The sequence below is a fragment of the Capra hircus genome, chromosome 17 (assembly GCF_001704415.2).
Source record: "Capra hircus breed San Clemente chromosome 17, ASM170441v1, whole genome shotgun sequence".
Taxonomy (NCBI): Eukaryota; Metazoa; Chordata; class Mammalia; order Artiodactyla; family Bovidae; genus Capra; species Capra hircus.
Window position 1 is genome coordinate 9,169,715 of NC_030824.1, and position 20,220 is coordinate 9,189,934.

General features: G+C 39.1%; 1 protein-coding gene across 5 annotated transcripts in view; it reads right to left on the minus strand.

The window, feature by feature from the left end:
* HECTD4 (HECT domain E3 ubiquitin protein ligase 4) overlaps window positions 1–20,220 on the minus strand; it is a 167,455-nt gene that overhangs the window by 71,470 nt on the left and 75,765 nt on the right. For 3 of the 5 annotated variants that reach the window (XM_018061149.1, XM_018061153.1, XM_018061150.1), the window contains exons 9-20: window positions 18,490–18,648; window positions 12,251–12,364; window positions 11,417–11,557; window positions 9,154–9,386; window positions 8,637–8,782; window positions 7,771–7,841; window positions 7,048–7,153; window positions 6,337–6,457; window positions 5,553–5,681; window positions 3,503–3,627; window positions 1,833–1,986; window positions 962–1,062 (exon numbers count right to left, since the gene is read on the minus strand). In XM_018061149.1, the coding sequence (XP_017916638.1) occupies window positions 962–1,062; window positions 1,833–1,986; window positions 3,503–3,627; window positions 5,553–5,681; window positions 6,337–6,457; window positions 7,048–7,153; window positions 7,771–7,841; window positions 8,637–8,782; window positions 9,154–9,386; window positions 11,417–11,557; window positions 12,251–12,364; window positions 18,490–18,648 (1,600 nt within the window). The remainder of the gene's footprint in view (window positions 1–961; window positions 1,063–1,832; window positions 1,987–3,502; window positions 3,628–5,552; window positions 5,682–6,336; window positions 6,458–7,047; window positions 7,154–7,770; window positions 7,842–8,636; window positions 8,783–9,153; window positions 9,387–11,416; window positions 11,558–12,250; window positions 12,365–18,489; window positions 18,649–20,220) is intronic. The other 2 variants (XM_018061154.1, XM_018061152.1) reach the window with 1 other exon arrangement.

Here is a 20,220-nt window from a genome sequence, read left to right on the forward strand (position 1 = left end):
CTTTTTCTGTTTCAGCTTTGTGCTATCCAATGTGGGGGGTTACTTTGTCAAGTGTGGCCATTTAAATTGAATCTAAATGAAACACAATTAAAATTCAGTTTCTTGGCCACACTGGCCACTCAGAAAGAGGTCAATAACAGCAGGTGGCCATGGGCGACAGCACTGAACAGAGATACAGACTTTTATCACCACAGAAAGCTCAACTGGATAGCATGCTGCTCTAGAAAAACCAGGAAGTCCTTCCTTTCTGATCAGTGTTCTTAAAGACAGCTTTAGTGAGAAGTAATTAACATATAATAGATAGCACATATTTAAAGTATACATTTTGATAAGCTTAGCCTTCTGTATACACCTTTGAAGTCTCCTTCTTCCTCATGGGAATCCTGGTGGTCACTTCTTCATTTTCTTTCACTCAGCCTAAGTATTCTAAGACTCACCTGTATTGTTGAAAATATCAGTGGTTCATTCATTTTTATTGCTGAATAGGATTCCACTACACAGATACACCACAGTGTGTTACCCTTTCACTTGTTGATGGACATTTGGACTTGTTTCTTATTTTGGACTATTCTAACTAAAGCTGTTGTGTGAACCTTCACATACAAGTCTCTGTAAGAATCTGTGCCTTCTTTTCTTTTGTGTACATACCTAGAAGTGGAATAGCTGGATCACATGGTAGATATATTTTTCCTTGTTAAGAAACTGTCAAGCTGTACATTTCCATCATTAGTATATGAAAATTTTTCAGTTTTGAACTAATCTCTTGATCTGCAGGGAAATTTATTCTAACCTGTTCCTATAATCTCCAAAGCCATTCTCTTAATTATCTGTAAAGGTTTGGCCCTGAAGTCTCTGTCTTTTCCCAGTTAAAAAAATCAGAAAGGGAGTACTACAAAGGGAGTAGTAGGCTTTCACCAGAGGAAAACATGGCCGAGGTTCTGCAGGAAGCAGTGCTCCTTACCTCTCATCCGGCAAAAGCCTGCCCTTCTGGTCTGATGCACCACATGGGGAACAGCTCACCTCAGCAAAAACCGGACACTGGGTTTTAAGCAGCAAAGCCGTCTGAAACACAAAAGCATCGTGTCCTAAAGTGCTTACATGTTCAGTTATCTGGATGGTGAAAGTGAAAGTTGCTCGGTCGTATCTGACTCTTTGTGACCCCATGGACTATACAGTCCATGGAATTCTCCAAGCCAGAAGACTGGAGTGGGTAACCTTTCCCTTCTCCAGGGGATCTTCCCAACCCGGGGATTCAACCCAGGTCTCCTGCATTGCAGGCAGATTCTTTACCAGCTGAGCCACCAAGGAAGCCCAAGAATACTGGAGTGGGTAGCCTATCCCTTCTCCAGCAGATCTTCCCGACCCAGGAATCAAACTGGTGTCTCCTGCACTGCAGGCGGATTCTTTACCAACTGAGCTATCAAAGACGCCCATCTGGATGGTACTAGAGCCAAACTTAGAATTCTCACTTAAGTCATCTTTTCACAATCCCAGTCTGTTCTCTTTCACTAAGAAATGCTTTGCTACTTAGACCACTTAATATCATTTTAACTCTGGAACATATCATTTATATTCATTACCAATATCCAGCAAGGGCTCAGGAGACTAAATATAATGGAAGGATCTCAGTCGTGCCATAGATAGCATTTTTACAGTTCACTGGCAATATTTGTTAAATGAATGCAGTAAGTAATTTAGTCAAACTGTTTCCCCTAGTTGAACTGTTTACTAGTTCAACTTATTTTTATGACACAATGTTTGGCTTCATTGCACCTTTATTTCATTTTCTGCTCCCAAAGAGCAGTTCAATTTGGCACACCTTAGGACCATACCTGACTGGTATAGAGTACCAGCTGCACTAGCTGAGGCATCAGGGCGTCGGCCATGGTCAAAGTTTGTAAATTTGGATGCATCAGGGAAGTGAGTAACACTGGGAGAAGGTGACCAAGCATAGTAGCCTTAGTAACTTGTTCCAAGCCTTTTAACCTACAAAAGTTCAAGAAAACATACAGCTTCATCAATTCTCAGGGATGAGAAGAAGCCACTATCGTTATTCTTTGACACATTCTCTTAAACTGCATCTCCTGGTACTAGCCAAGCATTTATTGTTCCAGCAATTCAGTCTACAAATGTCCCACCTCCCATGAGGGAGAGGGAAAGAACAGAAATCTAGTAATAGATTTTACCTTTGAACTGTGATTTTTTTTTGCCCTACCAAGTTTATATGGTGCATTTCATAGCACCTTCGAAGCACTTTATAAATGGGTTCTAAAATGCAAACAGGTACTCTAGTTACCACCTGCAAGTTCCTTTGGCTCTGGGGCTGCAGGTTGCAGTGTTGCACTGAATCTCTGATAAGGACACAGGGAATGGCTACAACACTGACTCAGCTGCCTAAAGAAACTGGTTCCCATGTGGGACAGAGGCAAGTAGATTTTTAAATTTGTCTTTAAAATCATGCTCTTCCCCCCGTCCCCTGTGTTTTATTGACATATAACTGACATCACTGTATAAATTTAAGATGTACAATATAATGATTTGATACATGTATATATTGTGAAATGATTACCTAAAATCCTATTCTTAATAACTCATCCTCTGCTCGAAGAAAGAAGGTATGTGACTCATCCAAAGAAACATGCAGGTTATGTAAATTCTCTAAACTACTCAGGATGCTGGGGTTGGAACCAGAGACATCCCTCACATCTCCCCGGCTCTCGGACTGTATGGACTGTATGTCCTCCCCAGGCAGATCTGCTCCACACACCCACAGTGAACCTGACATGTCCCAACAAGCCCCAGTGCAATGCCTTTCTGGATCATATTGTTGGCAGCTCTAGCCTGCCCACCTGCCCTCTGGGAGTGGGCAAGAAACAGGGACATGGGACAGACAGCATAACTGGAGAAAAAAGACACTGCAGGGCGCTGTTTCAGATAAGCGTCTCAACAATGAAATAATCAAGAAACACAGGATGTAACTCATCTCTGACAAGAAACCATAGCAGAAATCTTAATGGGGAGGACTGAGAAAGAGCTTTAGTACTGGGAAAGAGAGGTTTACCCTCTGAATAGATCACTCTTGTATTTGGAGAAGTAAAACTGCAGTAAAGTCTTGGGATATTGTGTCAGTGTCGTCTCTTGCAGAGCAGTTCTTTATCTGTGTCACTGAGTCACTGCCTCCTCTCTCAAGTATTCACCATGAGGAAACTAAGTGCACACAGCGCTGAGCGAGGCAATGAAAGGAAAGGCCCATGTGTCAGAGAGGACGGTGTCCACACCTTGTGGCCCTCAGATCATGGCTGCCAGCCCACTCCTCCCTAAAAGCACCATTAAAGATTTCAACTGTGTTTGGCTTTGAGACACTTGCCATTCCAACCTGGTCTCAACAAAAATGCCTAAGAATTAAGTGAGCATGTGGTAGTTCTGTTCTAAAAGATTTCGCTTTCATAAGCAAATTCTTCCTGAAGGGCAGCAGGCCACAGTTCACAACCCAAGTCCTCACCTCTGCTCCCGGTCGGGTATGTCACTATTTATGAGGGCAGTTGTGACCTGCTGTAGCATTTCCAATACTTCATCACATCCAGTCAGGATTTGGGTAGCAAGAGCCAAAATACTGACCTTTAACTCCTAGGTAGGAAACATCATACAATTATTTTTAAGCTCTGTGATGATGATACACTCACAATGACAACATGAAATGATGTATTTAATGATGCATTTCTAAATTAAATAGTGAAGTGTCCAGAGTAAGCCCAATGCAGTAAGTTCTGCTAAGGATGGCAAGTAACAATCTGAGTTGGGAAGCTAAGGTCTGGAGTGCTGATAGAAATACGCAGTATTTCACGGGGAGCACACCGAGTCCCTGGGAGAAAAGGCGTTTCTCCCGTCCCCTCCAGCACAGGAGAGCTCCCGGTGACCAGCCCAGAAACTGTCCAGGTGGAAGAATGCCGTGGGCAGGATGAGGATAGCTAAAGAGAAAAACACAACAGCAAAAGGCGCATGGAGAGGCGGTGAATAAAATGAGACAAAAACACAACATTCTGAAACAGTGCAAGTGACCTTTTTACTTAATGTTTTAAACCATTACACTTGAAAACAGGCAAGTTTAAAAATTCAATGAAAGTAGCAGGCAGTTACAGGCTATTAAACATTAAGAATAACTATTAGAGAGTTTGTGGGAGTTCAAGTACTGAATAACGTGTTAAGAAACATTAGTTAAGATCATAGAAATGTTTAGTTGACAGTTATTTCCTATCAGGAAAAAAAATACAACCACTCTAACCCTTCAGGTGAAGTGTGCATCCTTTTTTTCCCCAGAATTCCTAGACAAGCCAGCCTATTCTGCTTTTACCAGGAGTATTTCCTTCCAGGAGTTCAGATTTGTAACATTTAGCTTTTCAAATAAAAGCACTGCTTTTTGTTGTTGGAATTTTCTGGGGTCTTTTGGGGGTATTATTTAGACATTTTGATCATTAAGAGAAAGGCATTCTGAACTGACTACATGACATCCTGTCAGCCTTCGTGGGCTGACTACTTGCGGGCTGCAGCGCATCCAGGCACTGCACAGGCCTCAGCTCTATTCCTCACAGCAGCCTCACAAGGGAGAGGCTTTGGCTCCTTTATACTGATTAGGAAATTAGAGCACTTTCAAATTAAGTGTCATCAATTTAAATGATTAATTCATGTATTTCTGCCTGTTTAAAAACTGATTACATAATGAGATAAAACCCATAAATATGAGCTAGCAGTGAACTCTTTTATATGTGTGTGTGTGTGTAAAAGGGTAAGAAAAGGGCAAACTATAGTGGTTTTTATCTTTAGCTATAGCTTTCTTGGTTAAGTTTTCAGTGCGTTTTGTCAACATTTTAAAGAAAAATCAAGTTCTTATGGATTTCTCTAATTCTCCCACGAAGATGAAATTCTGAAGAACAATGCAAACAACAGCCTCAAGCATCTGTCAAGATTATAACAACCACAGCTATTTAAAAAAGAAATCTGTGGATTGCTATAAATTGTCACGTGGGAACAAATTATTGAGTTTACACAGAAGCTAACTTAAAAATAATTATCAAAAATGAAATGAACTATAGGTTCAGAAATTATTCAATATAAGGAGTATGAGAAAATTATCACCCTTTTAAAGTTATCTGAATCAAGAGAACACTATAAACCAGCCAAGATGTCAAAACTGTTTAAAATGTTACACTCCCAGATTCATTTATCTATATTTATTACATATACATACATATATTTAAACTTCTCAGGTGCATATGAGATCACTTGTTAAGTGCCAATTCTTAAAAACAGATGAAAATAAAGCCACAAAAAGACTGACAGGAGCTCATGGATGACACACTATGGGAGTGTCACAAATATGGTAACCACCGTGCAATGACATAAAAATCTATGAGATGAGTGACCTAATATTACCTCACACAAAATATAGGCCACACGGTGAACTCTGACATCATCATAGACAGAAATTTAGCCAGTTAAGCTGGGCTTTTACACATTGGGTAGAAAGCATCGTTAGAATAAAGCTTGGTGTTTACCTGTACCTTCAATGTCTCTCCCTGCAAGGAGTTGTCACTGTCATCATTCTCATCAGGCTTAATCAAAATAGTGTTACTGAGAAGGTGGTTCTGAACTGCCATCAGATAGCGCAGGCAGGAGGATGCGGCCTTTAATACAAATAAGGGCATTTAAATGATCTAAACTGTACTGAAAGAAGGGCTCACGTTTTTAAAAGATTTTGATAAGGGAAGCAAAAGAGAAAGTACAGAAAACAGACCAAGTTAGCTTCTCAGGTGACTTATTTCAATACATTTATCATAACGTTCTGCCCTCTGCTATACATTGCTCACTAATCACTCTGATACTTGAACTTCTGCCTCTTAATAAGTAATTCCTCTTCCCCCGTCTACCCCTCGCATGCATCTCTGTGACAGAAGACTCTACCCAAACCCTTAAAAGAATCTTTTGGTTCTTGTCAGTCTCTGTAAACCACTGCTGGTTTAGAAAACAATGCTAAATTAAAAATTAATAGAAGGAAAATCCCCAGTATTTTATACAAAATCAAAACATCCAAATTCAGTCTAACAATTTATTGCATTAAGATATTTAAGCTGGAGGAATAAAGTCTTTGGAGAAAGTAAGTGGATTTGTCTAGTTCTACATTTCTAAGACAAGCACAGCTGTTCATTGACTTTCATCAATTAAGTCTATCCTTGAAAAGCATGTGTATAAGTACATGTGTACACACATACTTTAAAATGGTAAAATGAAAACAAGGACACTTGATATAATTTTGCTTTCATTAAACACATTTTTACTTACAGGCACAGTTGAAAGGAGTTTTTGAAAATCATCTTTAGAGACAGTTTGGCACTTGGTGATTAAGATACAGGATTCTCGTACAACAATCTTCAGAATGTAGTGTAAAAGTTCATCATTTAGTCTTTAAAATGTAGGAAAAATGTAACAATAAGATACCGATGGCTAACTAATAAAAGGATAAAACTTATACAATCAGTACAAGATGACAAATAGCAGATACAAAAGATTCATTGGCTCTGTAAGTGAACCACCTTACTTAGTAATGATGCTAACAACTAGATATACTGTCTAAATTAAATTTATGGAAACACAATGGTACTCAAGGACCTAGTTCAAGTATTTTATAAATAGCAGAAACACACCTTCCTCTACTCACCAGCTCTAGCCACACCTCCCAGCCTCTCATAGACCAGCAATTAGATGATGCCCTTTACCAAAATTTCCTAAATAAGCTCCACCTATTACTTCCGCTAAGTACCCTTTTTGCCAGGCTCAAGCTATTTCACTCATAAAACTGAAATGTGCTATTATCATTTATTAGGGCAACTGTGGGATTTTTTTATCTTTCAGTTGATCCACAGTTTAGACTTAACATGCTAATTATAGCAAAAGATATTACAGGAGACTCAAGATGATCAAACACATTTAAGTGTAAATTAATTACTGAGGAAAACACTAAGAAAAGGCTTGCAGTGAATCATATCACATCACCTGTAATGATCCTCCTCCTCGCTGCCGAATCGGTTGTTTTGAAGTTGTTCAGCTAAATTAGTGAGGATCACATCCCGCAGCTGGGAGAGGCCACTGTTTCTCTCTCCTAGCACAGAACAAAGCTCCATAAACTATCTTACCAACCATGCTTAGAAAACTGATACTATTTTTTTTTTAAGTTTGTAAATGAGAAGACTGTTGACAATTGAGGGGCACCAGGCACATGTACTAAGACAAACAGCAGCAAAAACTGTATCACAACCAATCAGACTTTCTTTAACCAGCAAATCCTGATTAAAGTGGAGTTACTGTCTTGATATTTCATGAAGTGTGATTTCTAATTCTTTAAACTAATGTTGCTTATAAATGCAGAGTGTCCTTAACAAGGTGAGTTTTGTTGCCGTCATTGAGTCTAACCTTAAAAGTTGAGTTTTAATGTGTGGGGGAATAACTGGCTTAGAAATCCCAAGAAATCATTATCTTTAACGTTCTTTGCACATCTACAGCCAGGTACATTATGCTATACAGTGGGGCTAGAAAGAGGTTTACAAAGCTTGACAATATATAGAATATGGTTTCTGCTTTCAATCTCGTATAAGTGTTGGCATATGTGCACTTTTTAAAATAATACTAATAGACATGAAGAAAAAAATAAAATTCAGTCATTTCCTTAGGGACAAAAAAAGGATGGTTTTTCAAGGGTAATTAAAGGATAATTCTCACCTTCTGTTAAGACCAGCTTAAGTAAGTTATTGATTTCAGTTTCACCTGGGTACAAGATATTTAAACCAGAGCTGAAATGACAGAAAAGTTGAAAAGTTTTTACACACATGTTCTAGAATATCCAAACTCTAAGTTTTAAAATTTTTATTAAAGATGCCATTCTGAGTACAGTTTCACCACTAAAAAGGCAGTTGAACCTAAATTTACTGTTGTGATTCAGCCCAATGACCTTCTTGATAAACAGGATCCCACTGCTCATATTCGTGAATTACCAAAATGATACCTTATCTGAGGCTAGATGCTGAACCAGTTAAAGAGAACTGAGTTATACAAAATCACTGTAGTGAAGCCAGCTAGATGTAGATTGTGGCAGAAAATCATTTGAGAAGTAACTGGCAGAGCAAAGACTAGAATCCAGGTCTGCCTGGTGCCAAAGCCTATTTCCTTTTTTATTTATTTGGCTGCGTGGGACTCAGTTGCAGCATGTAAACTCATAGTTGTAGCATGTGGGATCTAGTTCCCCAACCACGGATCAAACCTGGGCCCCCTGCACTGGGAGTGCGAAGTATTAGCCACTGGACCACCAGGGAAGTCCCCCAAAGCCGGTTTCATAACCACCTTGCCACACTTTGACCCAAATGAGAAGAACATCTATTTGCAAACCACCAAAATATCTACTTATAGGGACTGTTTTTTTCTTTTGCTGTTTTAAGATCCATCATACATGAGGAACGTCTGAGTCCCTGAGGTCCTGACTATGGGATGGGGGAGGAGACATGGGAGGCTAACAGCCTAGAGGGACAATTACAATGAAGCACAGAAGAAGCCTTTGGTAGAGAGCACTAAGAAAATCATGTGCTGATTACCTGATGGCAAGGCAGACCTCCTTCTGAATTTCAGGGCAAATTTGATCTTTGGGTGCCATCAACAACTGCCAAAGAAGCAATCCTGACCGTCGAATGATGTCTCGATTCCTTTCAGTTTGTGGGCTGAAGAAAAATTTAAACACCACCTACAGAAACAGAAGGGGTATATCTGAAAATGCTAATTCTACTGGGAATAAAATTATCCCTATGAAGAAAGAACATGCTGGTTATTCTTATGAATAAATACCCAGGTGTATTTTTAAACACAATCTCTTCTATTGTGTAATGGTATAATTAAATATTTTACATATATTAATTACAATGAGCTACATATAGCAATATTCCATTAACCGCAGTGCAATGAGTATGATGGTTATTCTAATTACAGGATTAGAATGTGGTTAAGTTGCGAAACAGGAATGTTATAACATTTTTCTCCTGGTAGAAATTGGCAGACGGAAGCCAGAGTCTGTGTTTCTTTTTCCCTATTTCAATTATCTCAAAACAGTATATTTACCTGAAAGACAACAAGAATGCAGCGTATAATACAGGTGTCTCCATTAACCATGGCCTTCTCCATAATGTCACAAATACTGCTAAGATGGTGTGCTTCAATGGGATGCTGTTTGCCCAAGACACTTGTGATTGGAAGATTGGGGTTGGTAGCAAGAAGATTGAGTTGATGTATGCACATCGCACCAACATGGTGCAATAATTGGTTTATAACCTCATTCGTGGTTATAGCCTCTTCTAGAAGATGAAAAGGAAAGTCTGTGAGGAAAGACATCTCTGTGGGTGGTCACCACAGAACATACCTCTCACTTACAAAAGGTACACGCACACTGGAAGAGACTAATTTGGCTCCAATCTCTGCCACTACTGCTAGAGAACTCTCTTCCTTGCCACAGAGTGCTGGGGTGAAAACACTTGGGAATTTCCATTTTTTAAAAAAAGCGTAAATAGCTACCACTTCTTGAGCTCTTTCTATATGCTAGACAATTGGCTGAATGCTTTACATGCATTACCTTATAATATTGCTATCAACTGTGATTATTTTAGCCCTGTTTTGTAGACAAGTGACAAGAATCAGAGTCAGTAACTCACCTGAGGTCACACAGAAACTAATGGTAGGGTTGGGATGTGAATTCAGGCCATTTCAGCTTAGATTCCATGCTGGTAACTCTTCTAGAAAAATCTCTATTCACCTATATTCAACTTTGCTGATTATTTTTCTGACCATCTCAAATTTGCTATTGAACCATTCTAGTAATTTTTTTTTTCTTAGTCACTGAACTTTTCAAATCCAGAATTTCCAACTAGTTTTTTTTTTTTAATAAACTCTTTGTTGAAATTCTCTATTTGTTTATAATTATGATCATTATCCTTTCCTTTAGTCTTTTAAACATGGTTTTCTTTAGTTCTCTGAATTTATTTATAAAGGCTGCTTTAAAGTCTTCATCTGCTAAATCTAATATCTGAGTTTTGCCTGCAGTGTTTAGCTACTGGTTTCTCTGCTCACTTTTTAAAAAATTCTATTTTACTATTTCTTTTCTTTCATTTGTTTATTTTTATTATTCTCATTTTTCTTTTTAAAGCTATCTTCCTAGTGGTAGGTAGGAAGTAACCTCGTCTGAGTCACAGGTTGTGCTCAAACACCCTGAGCTAGTACAACTTCCACCCTGGATGGATCCATGTTTTATGAGGGAAGGACAAAGTTTAGGCAGTTTTAAAGTCTTCCATGGTTTTCACCTTCTGCTGGATCCTCTCAAATTTCTGCATGTGTATGAAGGCTCATTTTCAGCCAGGCCTATGTGAACAGCTTGGGCCTTCTCTGGCTTCTTCAGATGTTTGGGGGAGCTTATGAAGGTCTTTTTGTAGCTTTCTCATTACCCAAATCTCACCAGTAAATTTCTGGCTAGTTTGCTGGTTTGCTGCTTGCCCTAACCAGGACCATAACCTCAGGCTAGTTAAGCCACTGGTTGTCTCTGTTTGCCACCAAGACCACTACTATTATTGACACTGCTGCTGAGCATGAATTTTTTCCATGCTCCACTCCAAATCATTTAGCCCCTTCTGGCAGCAAAGCTGTTGGCTCCCATGATCTGTCCCACCCTGCCAGAATTACGGCACTGATCAAGCTTAAAGTGGGGGACAGGGCTATCTCCAGCTAAGAACACCACAGACTTCTACTGTTCCTAGCCAAAGTTCAGTGGGTTGTTTGTTTGTTTGTTTTAATGAATACTGCTTCTCAATTTGTTATATCCCTTTGGTCAATTTCCAGAGTCTAGAAATACTTTTTTAGTTGGTATTTTAATTTTGTAGAAAGAGTTATTTGTGATAATTCAGTTCATCACTGCTTTATCAAGAGAGGATTTGCTGAGCTACTCACTACTCCATACATATCACTGTAGTTGACTCTGAAGTCATGAGATTTTAAATTAATATTAAAAATTAACAATTCTTAATATTAAGAACTTTAATATTAAGAAATCTAAAGGTCATTTGCTGGATATTCTATCAAATTGTAAGTCTGTGTATAAGTAGGTTGTTTTTAAAGCAAAACATAACAGCTTATATAATCCCATGCCAAATACAAAGAGTGAATTTCTGTACTAAAGTTCTGACAATTCAGAAGGGTCGTAACAATTTCCTTTTAAAAAAAGTCTGTGGACCACCTCAAAAGCTCTATTAATTTACACATTTATTTATTTAATCATAATAATGCTGTCTCTTATTTCCCGGGGGAGAATCTCTTCCTGTAGGACAATGAGTGCACCCACCTTTGGGCTCAGTGATGATATGGCTGACTCCAAGTCTCTGGCAGACGTAATGGAAGGCCTGATTCCCAGGATTACACCACTGATCGATATAGTCATTCGAGCATGTCCACAGCATGTTGTTCACTGTATCATAACAGGCACCTGCAAAAACAGCAACCTTTATACAACTATCACGTCATTATCTGCTGGATATATACTTCTCATAAGCACTGCTAAAGAGTGGAAGGGCAAGGATGCTCCCCAGAGATGGCAAAGCAGTAGACTGGGGCTCAAAGGATTCAGTCTACTTGGCTTAACTCATATGTGAGAATGGAATAGTCTCAAGGAATAGAAAGTTTTTAGTCACTGACTTACATGTGACCTTTTCAACTCCAAAAAGGATTCAAGTGGCTTACATTAAAACCCAGGTACAATAGGACTAGTTAACATTAACACACAGTAAAAGCCTTAGTAACTGAACCCTAAACTCAGAATCAAGTTTCCTAGGTGCCAATGCAAACAGAATATCCAATATATTACATAATGCTCATCTTCTAACAATAAGAAGTATACCAAACCCTTAGGGGAAAGAAGTTTCTTTACGGCATGAACTTAAGAAAAATTTGTTATAGGATCATCATATAACCTATAACGGACAGTATCTTCAACCATAATTTATGCAGAGGAATTTCACATAGGACAATTTCTTATATTAATCCTCACAACTAAAAAGTAGCATAAAAAAATTCTTTCAAGGAAACTAGAATACCATAGAGAACCAGCAAGACTTTTTGAGAGAAATTGCTAAAATTTTGAATTTTCCAAGGACAATAAATGTGGGCTTTCAATTCTTACCCAATCCTGGTACAAGAGCACCACGCCCCAAGGAGCTTCCAGCAGCATCTATGAGGTCGGCACGGCTTGTGAATTGACCATCCGAAATATTATACACCAAGCTAGAGGCGAGGACTTCAGAAACAAACAGTTTAGTAAGCCTTGAGATGAATGATGGTGAGTTAAATTTTAGCCTCTTAATATAAAGATATATAAATATGACATATAATATAAAGACAAAAATATGAAGAAAGCTGAGCACCGAAGAATTGATGCTTTTGAACTGTGGTGTTGGAGAAGACTCTTGAGAGTCCCTTGGACTGCAAGGAGATCCAACCAGTTCATTCTTAAAGGAGATCAGCCCTGGGTGTTCCTTGGAAGGAATGATGCTAAAGCTGAAACTCCAGTACTTTGGCCACCTCATGCGAAGAGCTGACTCATTGGAAAAGACTCTGATGCTGGGAGGGATTGGGGGCAGGAGGAAAAGGGGACGACAGAGGATGAGATGGCTGGATGGCATCACGGACTTGATGGACGTGAGTGTGAGTGAACTCAGGGAGATGGTGATGGACAGGGAGGCCTGGCGTGCTGCGATTCATGGGGTCGCAAAGAGTCGGGAACGACTGAGCGACTGAACTGAACTGATAAAGATTTTCATCAAAATCACATCTTTTTTTGGTTGTCTATTGGTGTAACAGTGAGGAGACAAAAGACACACGTTAAGATCACACACTCACAAAAAAAAACTGTCATAAAGTCTCTTCCAATGTAGTGAACCATATTTTTTTCTTTTTTTTTTTCCCAATTGTTTGACTCCACAAAATTCGGAAGGCACTAATGGACAGCCAACCCATCCCCATGGTGCCCAGAGTGAAGACAAGTCAGCTTAGACACATGATGGACTAAAATCCCACTACTCAGAGCTCCAAGCAGTAAGAGGAACAGCCATCAAAGTGAAGCATATTTTTGAAAGTGTTTTTAAAACAGCAACTTTTACATATAGGTTTTTTCAATATAGATTGTCAAAAGGGTAATTGCAAGAGGGGTTATGATCATTAACATCACAAAGTAGCAACATTTACAAGCAATATTTTACATACATTTGGTGCTCAATAAAGGTCAGAGGGTATTCAAACACAGGTCAGTTGCTATCCTTCCAAGCACTGGCTCTAAAGTTTGGAGAGATTTTGGCCTTTTCCCTTAACAAAGGAGAGCGCAGTGATGACAAGCATGCACTTCAGGATTCTGAATTTGAATTCTAGCTCTACCACTTCTGTGTGACCCTGGCAAATTTACTGAACCTCTGAGTTGCCCCACGTGTAAAGTGGAGATAATAAAAGTATCTACTTTATATAGTTATTGTGAAGATTAAGTGAGCTAAAAAACACGTCAAGGATCTACACCAGCACACATATGCTAGCTGCTAATTTTTCTTCTGAAAAGGTTTTACTGGGACAGAGGGGAGGGGGCTCAGTCCTTCCTGGCTGCTGCTTTCCTCACGGTGGCCAGGACATTACTCAGCTCCTCTCTCTCCCTCTTGGCACGGATGTACGTCCCCACCTTTTTTCTTGATGGACTTGAGGGCCGGCTTGTTCTTGGGAGCCCTTGGCATGCCGCTCCATGGCATGCTGCCCCGCGGGGGCAAAGGTGCACACCTTCTGCATCATGTCTGGTGGGGCTGTTCTTGCTCTTGGTCACCTGGTGGCCCTTGCTGAGGCCCCTGGCTAGGGGGTAGCCCAGAACCATAGTCACTGCTCTTCAATGGCTGCTGTGGCAGATGGGCTGGCTCTATTACTGATGTTATTTTCTTCCCCACTTTTCAACAGAAAATCCGAGCAGTGCCTCTCAAATTTCTCGTTTTTAGCTGCATCACCCTAGTAATCCAGATTCTTATCACGACTGACTTGAGCTGTGATCTAAACGGCCCTCTTTGTTTCTTTTCTATTTTCTATTGTTCTGTCCTGCACACCAACAAACGGTCTTCTCCAAATCTCTTTTTGATTGTGTTTCCCATGCATATGCCTCTCCCCATGTGGCCACTTACATGAATAACAGCCATTTTTCAGGACAAATTCAAAACTTCATGAAGTCTCTCCCTTCTACCCACTCGACAATGACCCTGTCTTTCTCTGATTCTACAGCATTTACATCTGCTCCCCACGGTTCAGGCATTGAACACAGCATCGTGCTTCGTTTTCCAGTTGTTTCACACACAGACATCACTTCTCCTAACCAGACTATGAGCTCCTCAAGGCAAACACTACTTTTTCCACTTACTGAGTAGCCTCCACAGTGACCACTGTGGAAGAGGGCACAGAAGGAATTTCAGCATTTATTTGTTGGTCTAAAATAGAATCATTGAGTAAGCTATAACCTCATGAAAAAATGGCACCATGAAGACCTGTTTTAATCAAGTGGGGCTAATTTCAATTGAGTGGGGGAAAAAACCATGCCAAGGAAACTAAAAAAAATGTTTAAGATGATTAATGATCAATGAAAAGACAAATAACCCAATTTCAAAATGGACAAAGAATTCGAATAGATATTTCTCCAAAGAATATACAAAAAGTCAACGAGCACAAGAAAAGATGTTCAACATCATTAATTGCTGCTGCTGCTAAGTCGCTTCAGTCGTGTCTGATCGGTGCGAGCCCAGAGTTGGCACCCACCAGGCTCCCCCGTCCCTGGGATTCTCCAGGCAAGAACACTGGAGTGGGTTGCCATTTCCTTCTCCAATGCATGAAAGTGAAAAGTGAAAGTGAAGTCACTCAGTCATGTCCGACTCTTCGTGACCCCATGGACTGCAGCCTACCAGGCTCCTCCATTCATGGGATTTTCCACGCAAGAGTACTGGAGTGGAGTACTATCGCCTTCTCTGTCATTAATTAATGCAAATCAAAACCACAATGAGATACTACTTCATATCCACTAGGATGGCTAGTAAAACAACAAAAACAACAAAAAAGGAAAATAACAAATGTTAGAGAGAATGTGGAAAAACTGGAACCATTGCTAATGAGCCTCTAAAATGGTACAGCCATGGGAAACCAGTTCAGCAGTCCCTCGAAAAGATTAAACATAGAGGTACCACAGGACCCAGAATTTTCCTCTTATACATACACCCAAGAGAAATGACAACATGTCCACACAAAAACTTGTACGTGAATGTTCATAGTAGCATTACTCAAAAGAGCCAAAGAGCAGAACAACTCAAATGTCAATGCAGTATATCCATACAATCAAATATGATTTGGCCAAGAAAGAAATGAAGCAATGATTTGTGCTACAACTTGGATGAAACTTGGGAACATTATGTTTCAGTTAAAGAAAAAGCCAGTCACCAAGTCTGAAGAGGCCTTACAAATAGCTGTGAAAAGAAGAGAAGCAAAAAGCAAAGGAGAAAAGGAAAGATATACCCATTTGAATGCAGAGTTACAAAGAATAGCAAGGAGAGATAAGAAAGCCTCCCTCAGCGATCAGTGCAAAGAAATAGAGGAAAACAACAGAATGGGAAAGACTAGAGATCTCTTCAAGAATATTAGAGATACCAAGGGAACATTTCATGCAAAGATGGGCTCAATAAAGGACAGAAATGGTATGACCTGAAAGAAACAGAAGATATTAAGAAGAGGTGGCAAGAATATACAGACGAACTGAACAAAAAAGATCTTCATGACCCAGATAACCATGATGGTGTGATCACTCACCTAGAGCCAGACATCCTGGAATGTGAAGTCAAGTGGGCCTTAGAAAGCATCACTACGAACAAAGCTAGTGGAGGTGCTGGAATTCCAGTGGAGCTATTTCAAATCCCGAAAGATGATGCTGTGAAAGTGCTGCACTCAATATGCCAGCAAATTTGGAAAACTCAGCAATGGCCACAGGACTGGAAAAGGTCAGTTGTCATTCCAATCGCAAACAAAGGAAATGCCAAAGAATGCTCAAACTACCACACAATTGCACTCATCTCACACGCTAGTAAAGTAATGCTCAAAATTCTCTAAGTCAGGCTTCAGCAATACATAAACCATGAGCTTCTAGATGTTCAAGCTGGTTTTAGAAAAGGCAGAGGAACCAGAGATCAAATTACCAACATCTGCTGGATCATCAGAAAAGCAAGAGAGTTCCAGAAAAACATCTGTGTCTTCTTTATTGACTATGCCAAAGCCTTTGACTATGTGGATTACAATAAACTGTGGAAAATTCTGAAAGAGATGGGAATACCAGACCACATGACCTGCCTCTTGAGAAACCTGTATGCAGATCAGGAAGCAACAGTTAGACCTGGACATGGAACAACAGACTTGTTCCAAATAGGAAAATGAGTACATCAAGGCTGTATATCGTCACCCTGCTTATTTAACTTATATACAGAGTACATGATGAAAAACGCTGGGCTGGAAGAAACACAAGCTGGAATCAAGATTGCTGGGAGAAATATCAATAACCTCAGATATGCAGATGACACCATCCTTACGGCAGAAAGTGAAGAGGAACTAAAAAGCCTCTTGATGAAAGTGAAAGAGTGAAAAAGTTGACTTAAAACTCAACATTCAGAAAACAAAGATCATGGCATCTGGTCCCATCACTTCATGGCAAATAGATGGGGAAACAGTGGCTGACTTTATTTTTGGGGGGCTCCCAAATCACTGCAGATGGTGATTGTAGCCATGAAATTAAAAGATGCTTATTACTCCTTGGAAGGAAAGTTATGACCAACCTAGAAAGCATATTAAAAGGCAGAGACACTACTTTGCCAACAAAGGTCTGTCTAGTCAAGGCTATGGTTTTTCCAGTAGTCATGTATGGATGTGACAGTTGGACTATAAAGAAAGCTGAGTGCAGAAGAATTGATGCTTTTGAACTGTGGTATTGGAGAAGACTCTTGAGAGTCCCTTGGACTGCAAGGAGATCCAACCAGCCCATCCTAAAGGAGATTAGTCCTGGGTGTTCACTGGAAGGACTGATGTTGAAGCTGAAACTCCAATACTTTGGCCACCTGATGCGAAGAGCTGACTTATTTGAAAAGACCCTGATGCTGGGAAAGGTTATGGGCAGGAGGAAAAGGGGACGACAGAAGATGAGATGGTTGGATGGCATCACCGACTCAATGTTCATGAGTTTGGGTAGGCTCCGGGATTTGGTGATGGACAGGGAGGCCTGGCGTGTTGCAGTCCATGGGGTTGCAAAGAGTTGGACAAGACTGAGTGACTGAACTGAACTGAAAAGCACATATATTACATAATTCCACATATATAGAAAATCCATAGTCAGAAAGCACACTGGTGGAGGCCACAGGCTGGGTGAGGGGGTGGGGAAAGGAGTGGCTGCTAATGGGTATGGGGTTTCTTTTTGGAGTGATAGAAATGTTTTATAATTAGATAGTGGTGATGGTTGGACAACTCTAAATATACAAAACCACTGAATTGTATATTTTAAATGGGTAAATTTTATGGTATGTAAGTTACACTTTAATCATGACAGTATACCTCCCTCTTTTATAAAAATATGTGTACACTTAACACTAATGAATTTTTGCACACTATTTTGTATCATATACATTTTTTGCTTAACATTTCAGACACATATGTGTCCTAAAATGGAGGCATTTCACAGACCTTTGCTTTTTACATGTTTTATTTTGTATTTGGGGTACAGCCAATTAACAATGTTGTGACAGTTTCAACTGAACAGCAAAGGGACTGAGCCATACATATACACGTATCCATTTCCCCCCCAAACTTCCTTCCTGTCTAGGTTGTTACATAACATAGAGCCGACTTCCCTGTGCTATACAGTAGGACCTTGCTGGTTATCCATGTTAAACATAGCAGTGTGTACATGTCTATCCCAAACCCCCTAACTATCCCTTGCCCCCATCCTTCCCCCCAGGAACCATAAGTTCGTTCTCTCATAGACTTATTTTAATAGCTCTATGGTGGGTAGAGTTCTTTCTGTGTCATAAATAAATAAAGTGATAACAGATTATTTTATTTCCTAAGATCTTTCTGACCTCATTATTATTTTGAGTCATTTTATAGGACAATAGTTTTCAGAAGTGTACTATTATATCATCTACAAAAATTCTATTTTTCATTCCTCCTAGCCTCTGATGATACTGATAGGGTGTTTTGTTGCTATCAAAGAGCTTTTGCAAACAAACATTTAAGAGAGTAAGTGCAAAATCACTATTAGGAAAAACCTTAAATTTCAGAGTTGGAGACAAATTGGGAAAAGAGCCATAAATAAAGTTCACTTACTTTTTAAAGACGACAAACCACTTGTTCCACCAAAAAGAGATCGGGTGGCAGAGCTGCCTGATCCCCCTGGAGGTGGGACCAGCATCACCAAATATGTACCACAGGTATAAATGGGTGTCTTCCGAAGCATTTTTAGAGGAAGTCCACAGCTAGTATTTGCTGGTAAAAAGAATGAAAATGGTGAGTAACAGCAGTTGACACAGATTAATTTGATTACCAAACCAAATTAAAGTATGACAAGGGGGCCCCAAATTCTAGCAAGGATATACTAAGATTCAGAAAATAGAGCAAAAAATAATACGCTAATGCAAAAATAATGATCTTCTAGCTCCATAGCCTGGCCCCAAGCCCCCTGGTTCTATGATCTGAACATTTCTCAAAGGTGTTCCCAGTACTCAATATACCATTATGGCTCTAAAAAATCTTTCAAAGGAATGAATCCTCACATGGACGAAATTTCAAAATAAAAGAAGAATCCTATTGTTTATATTTCCCCCTAGGAAACTGTGCTCCAGTAGAGATCTTTTCATTTTATACAGAACAAATTATTAATAGGCTTGTGATATTTCATTCATTATAAACAGCTTTAAACATGGAATCAGCCAGAAATTTCAACCCATAACCAGTTAATAAAAGCTTTCACAGTATCGACCACAAAATAATTTTATGCCTGCAGGATTTATAACCCATGATGCCTTTTCTTTCTTTTTTTTTTAGAATCAGTGACATAAATTATCATTAAGAAAATAATTATAAAGTAAAAATAAAAATTTTTAAAAATAATTATTATTGTTTATAATTAAAAGGTATAAAATGTACTTTAATTTCCCTTACTCACTGGCAGATATGAAAACGTAGGGTGAACTGAAGGATTGTCTATGTATTAGTTTAGTGAGGATTGATGATGGCAGCAGAAAGTCAATCAGAGTGTTTTACCTAGGAAGCTGTCAGGGTATAAAATATAACTGCCTACATAGACATAAAATAATCTTTAGATGGTTTAGACTAGAAAAGTGAGACAAGTGAAATCTAATCTGTCATTGCTTAGAATGCTTGTGGTTCTAAATTCCATTTTTTAAAACTTCAAGCCTCCAGCAAATATATTCTTCATTTAGGACATAAATCCAGTAACATAAATTTCCATAAGTAAGAAACCCTAAAAAGCTAGCAACTTTGTGAGCATAACATTTTCACTGAGATTTTTTTTTAATAGACATACCCTTACCCATAGTAAGAGGTATTAGTTTACCACAGAATAAAAAATCCTAGACCTTCTGAATGTTGAATAATTGTCAAAAATTCACTTAGCCTATTACTGGTGAATTTTTATGTAACAACAGCGTGTTTAAATGAATACATCAAGAATGCACATAGAAGTGCAGTGATTGAGATCACATATTTAGAACACAAATAATAGTTTCAGAGGAACTAAATATACCTTGCCTACTGAGTCCTCTTTTTGATATCACTCATATTTTCTTAGGTAACAAGAAAATAGCATTTCTATTGTGAGGTAGGATTCAATTTTCTTCCAAGGGACAAACCCAGATCAAGCCTTCAGCTTATCGAGAAAACATTTATTTAGGTAATAAGGACTGCTCTCTACAAAGTATTGCCTATAACTCAAATTATCCAAAGAACCAAGTTATAATAACTATTAATAAATTTCTAACTTGTATTTGATATAATAGAGACCTGTAGAAGTAAAATATTATCCTTAAATTCTAATAT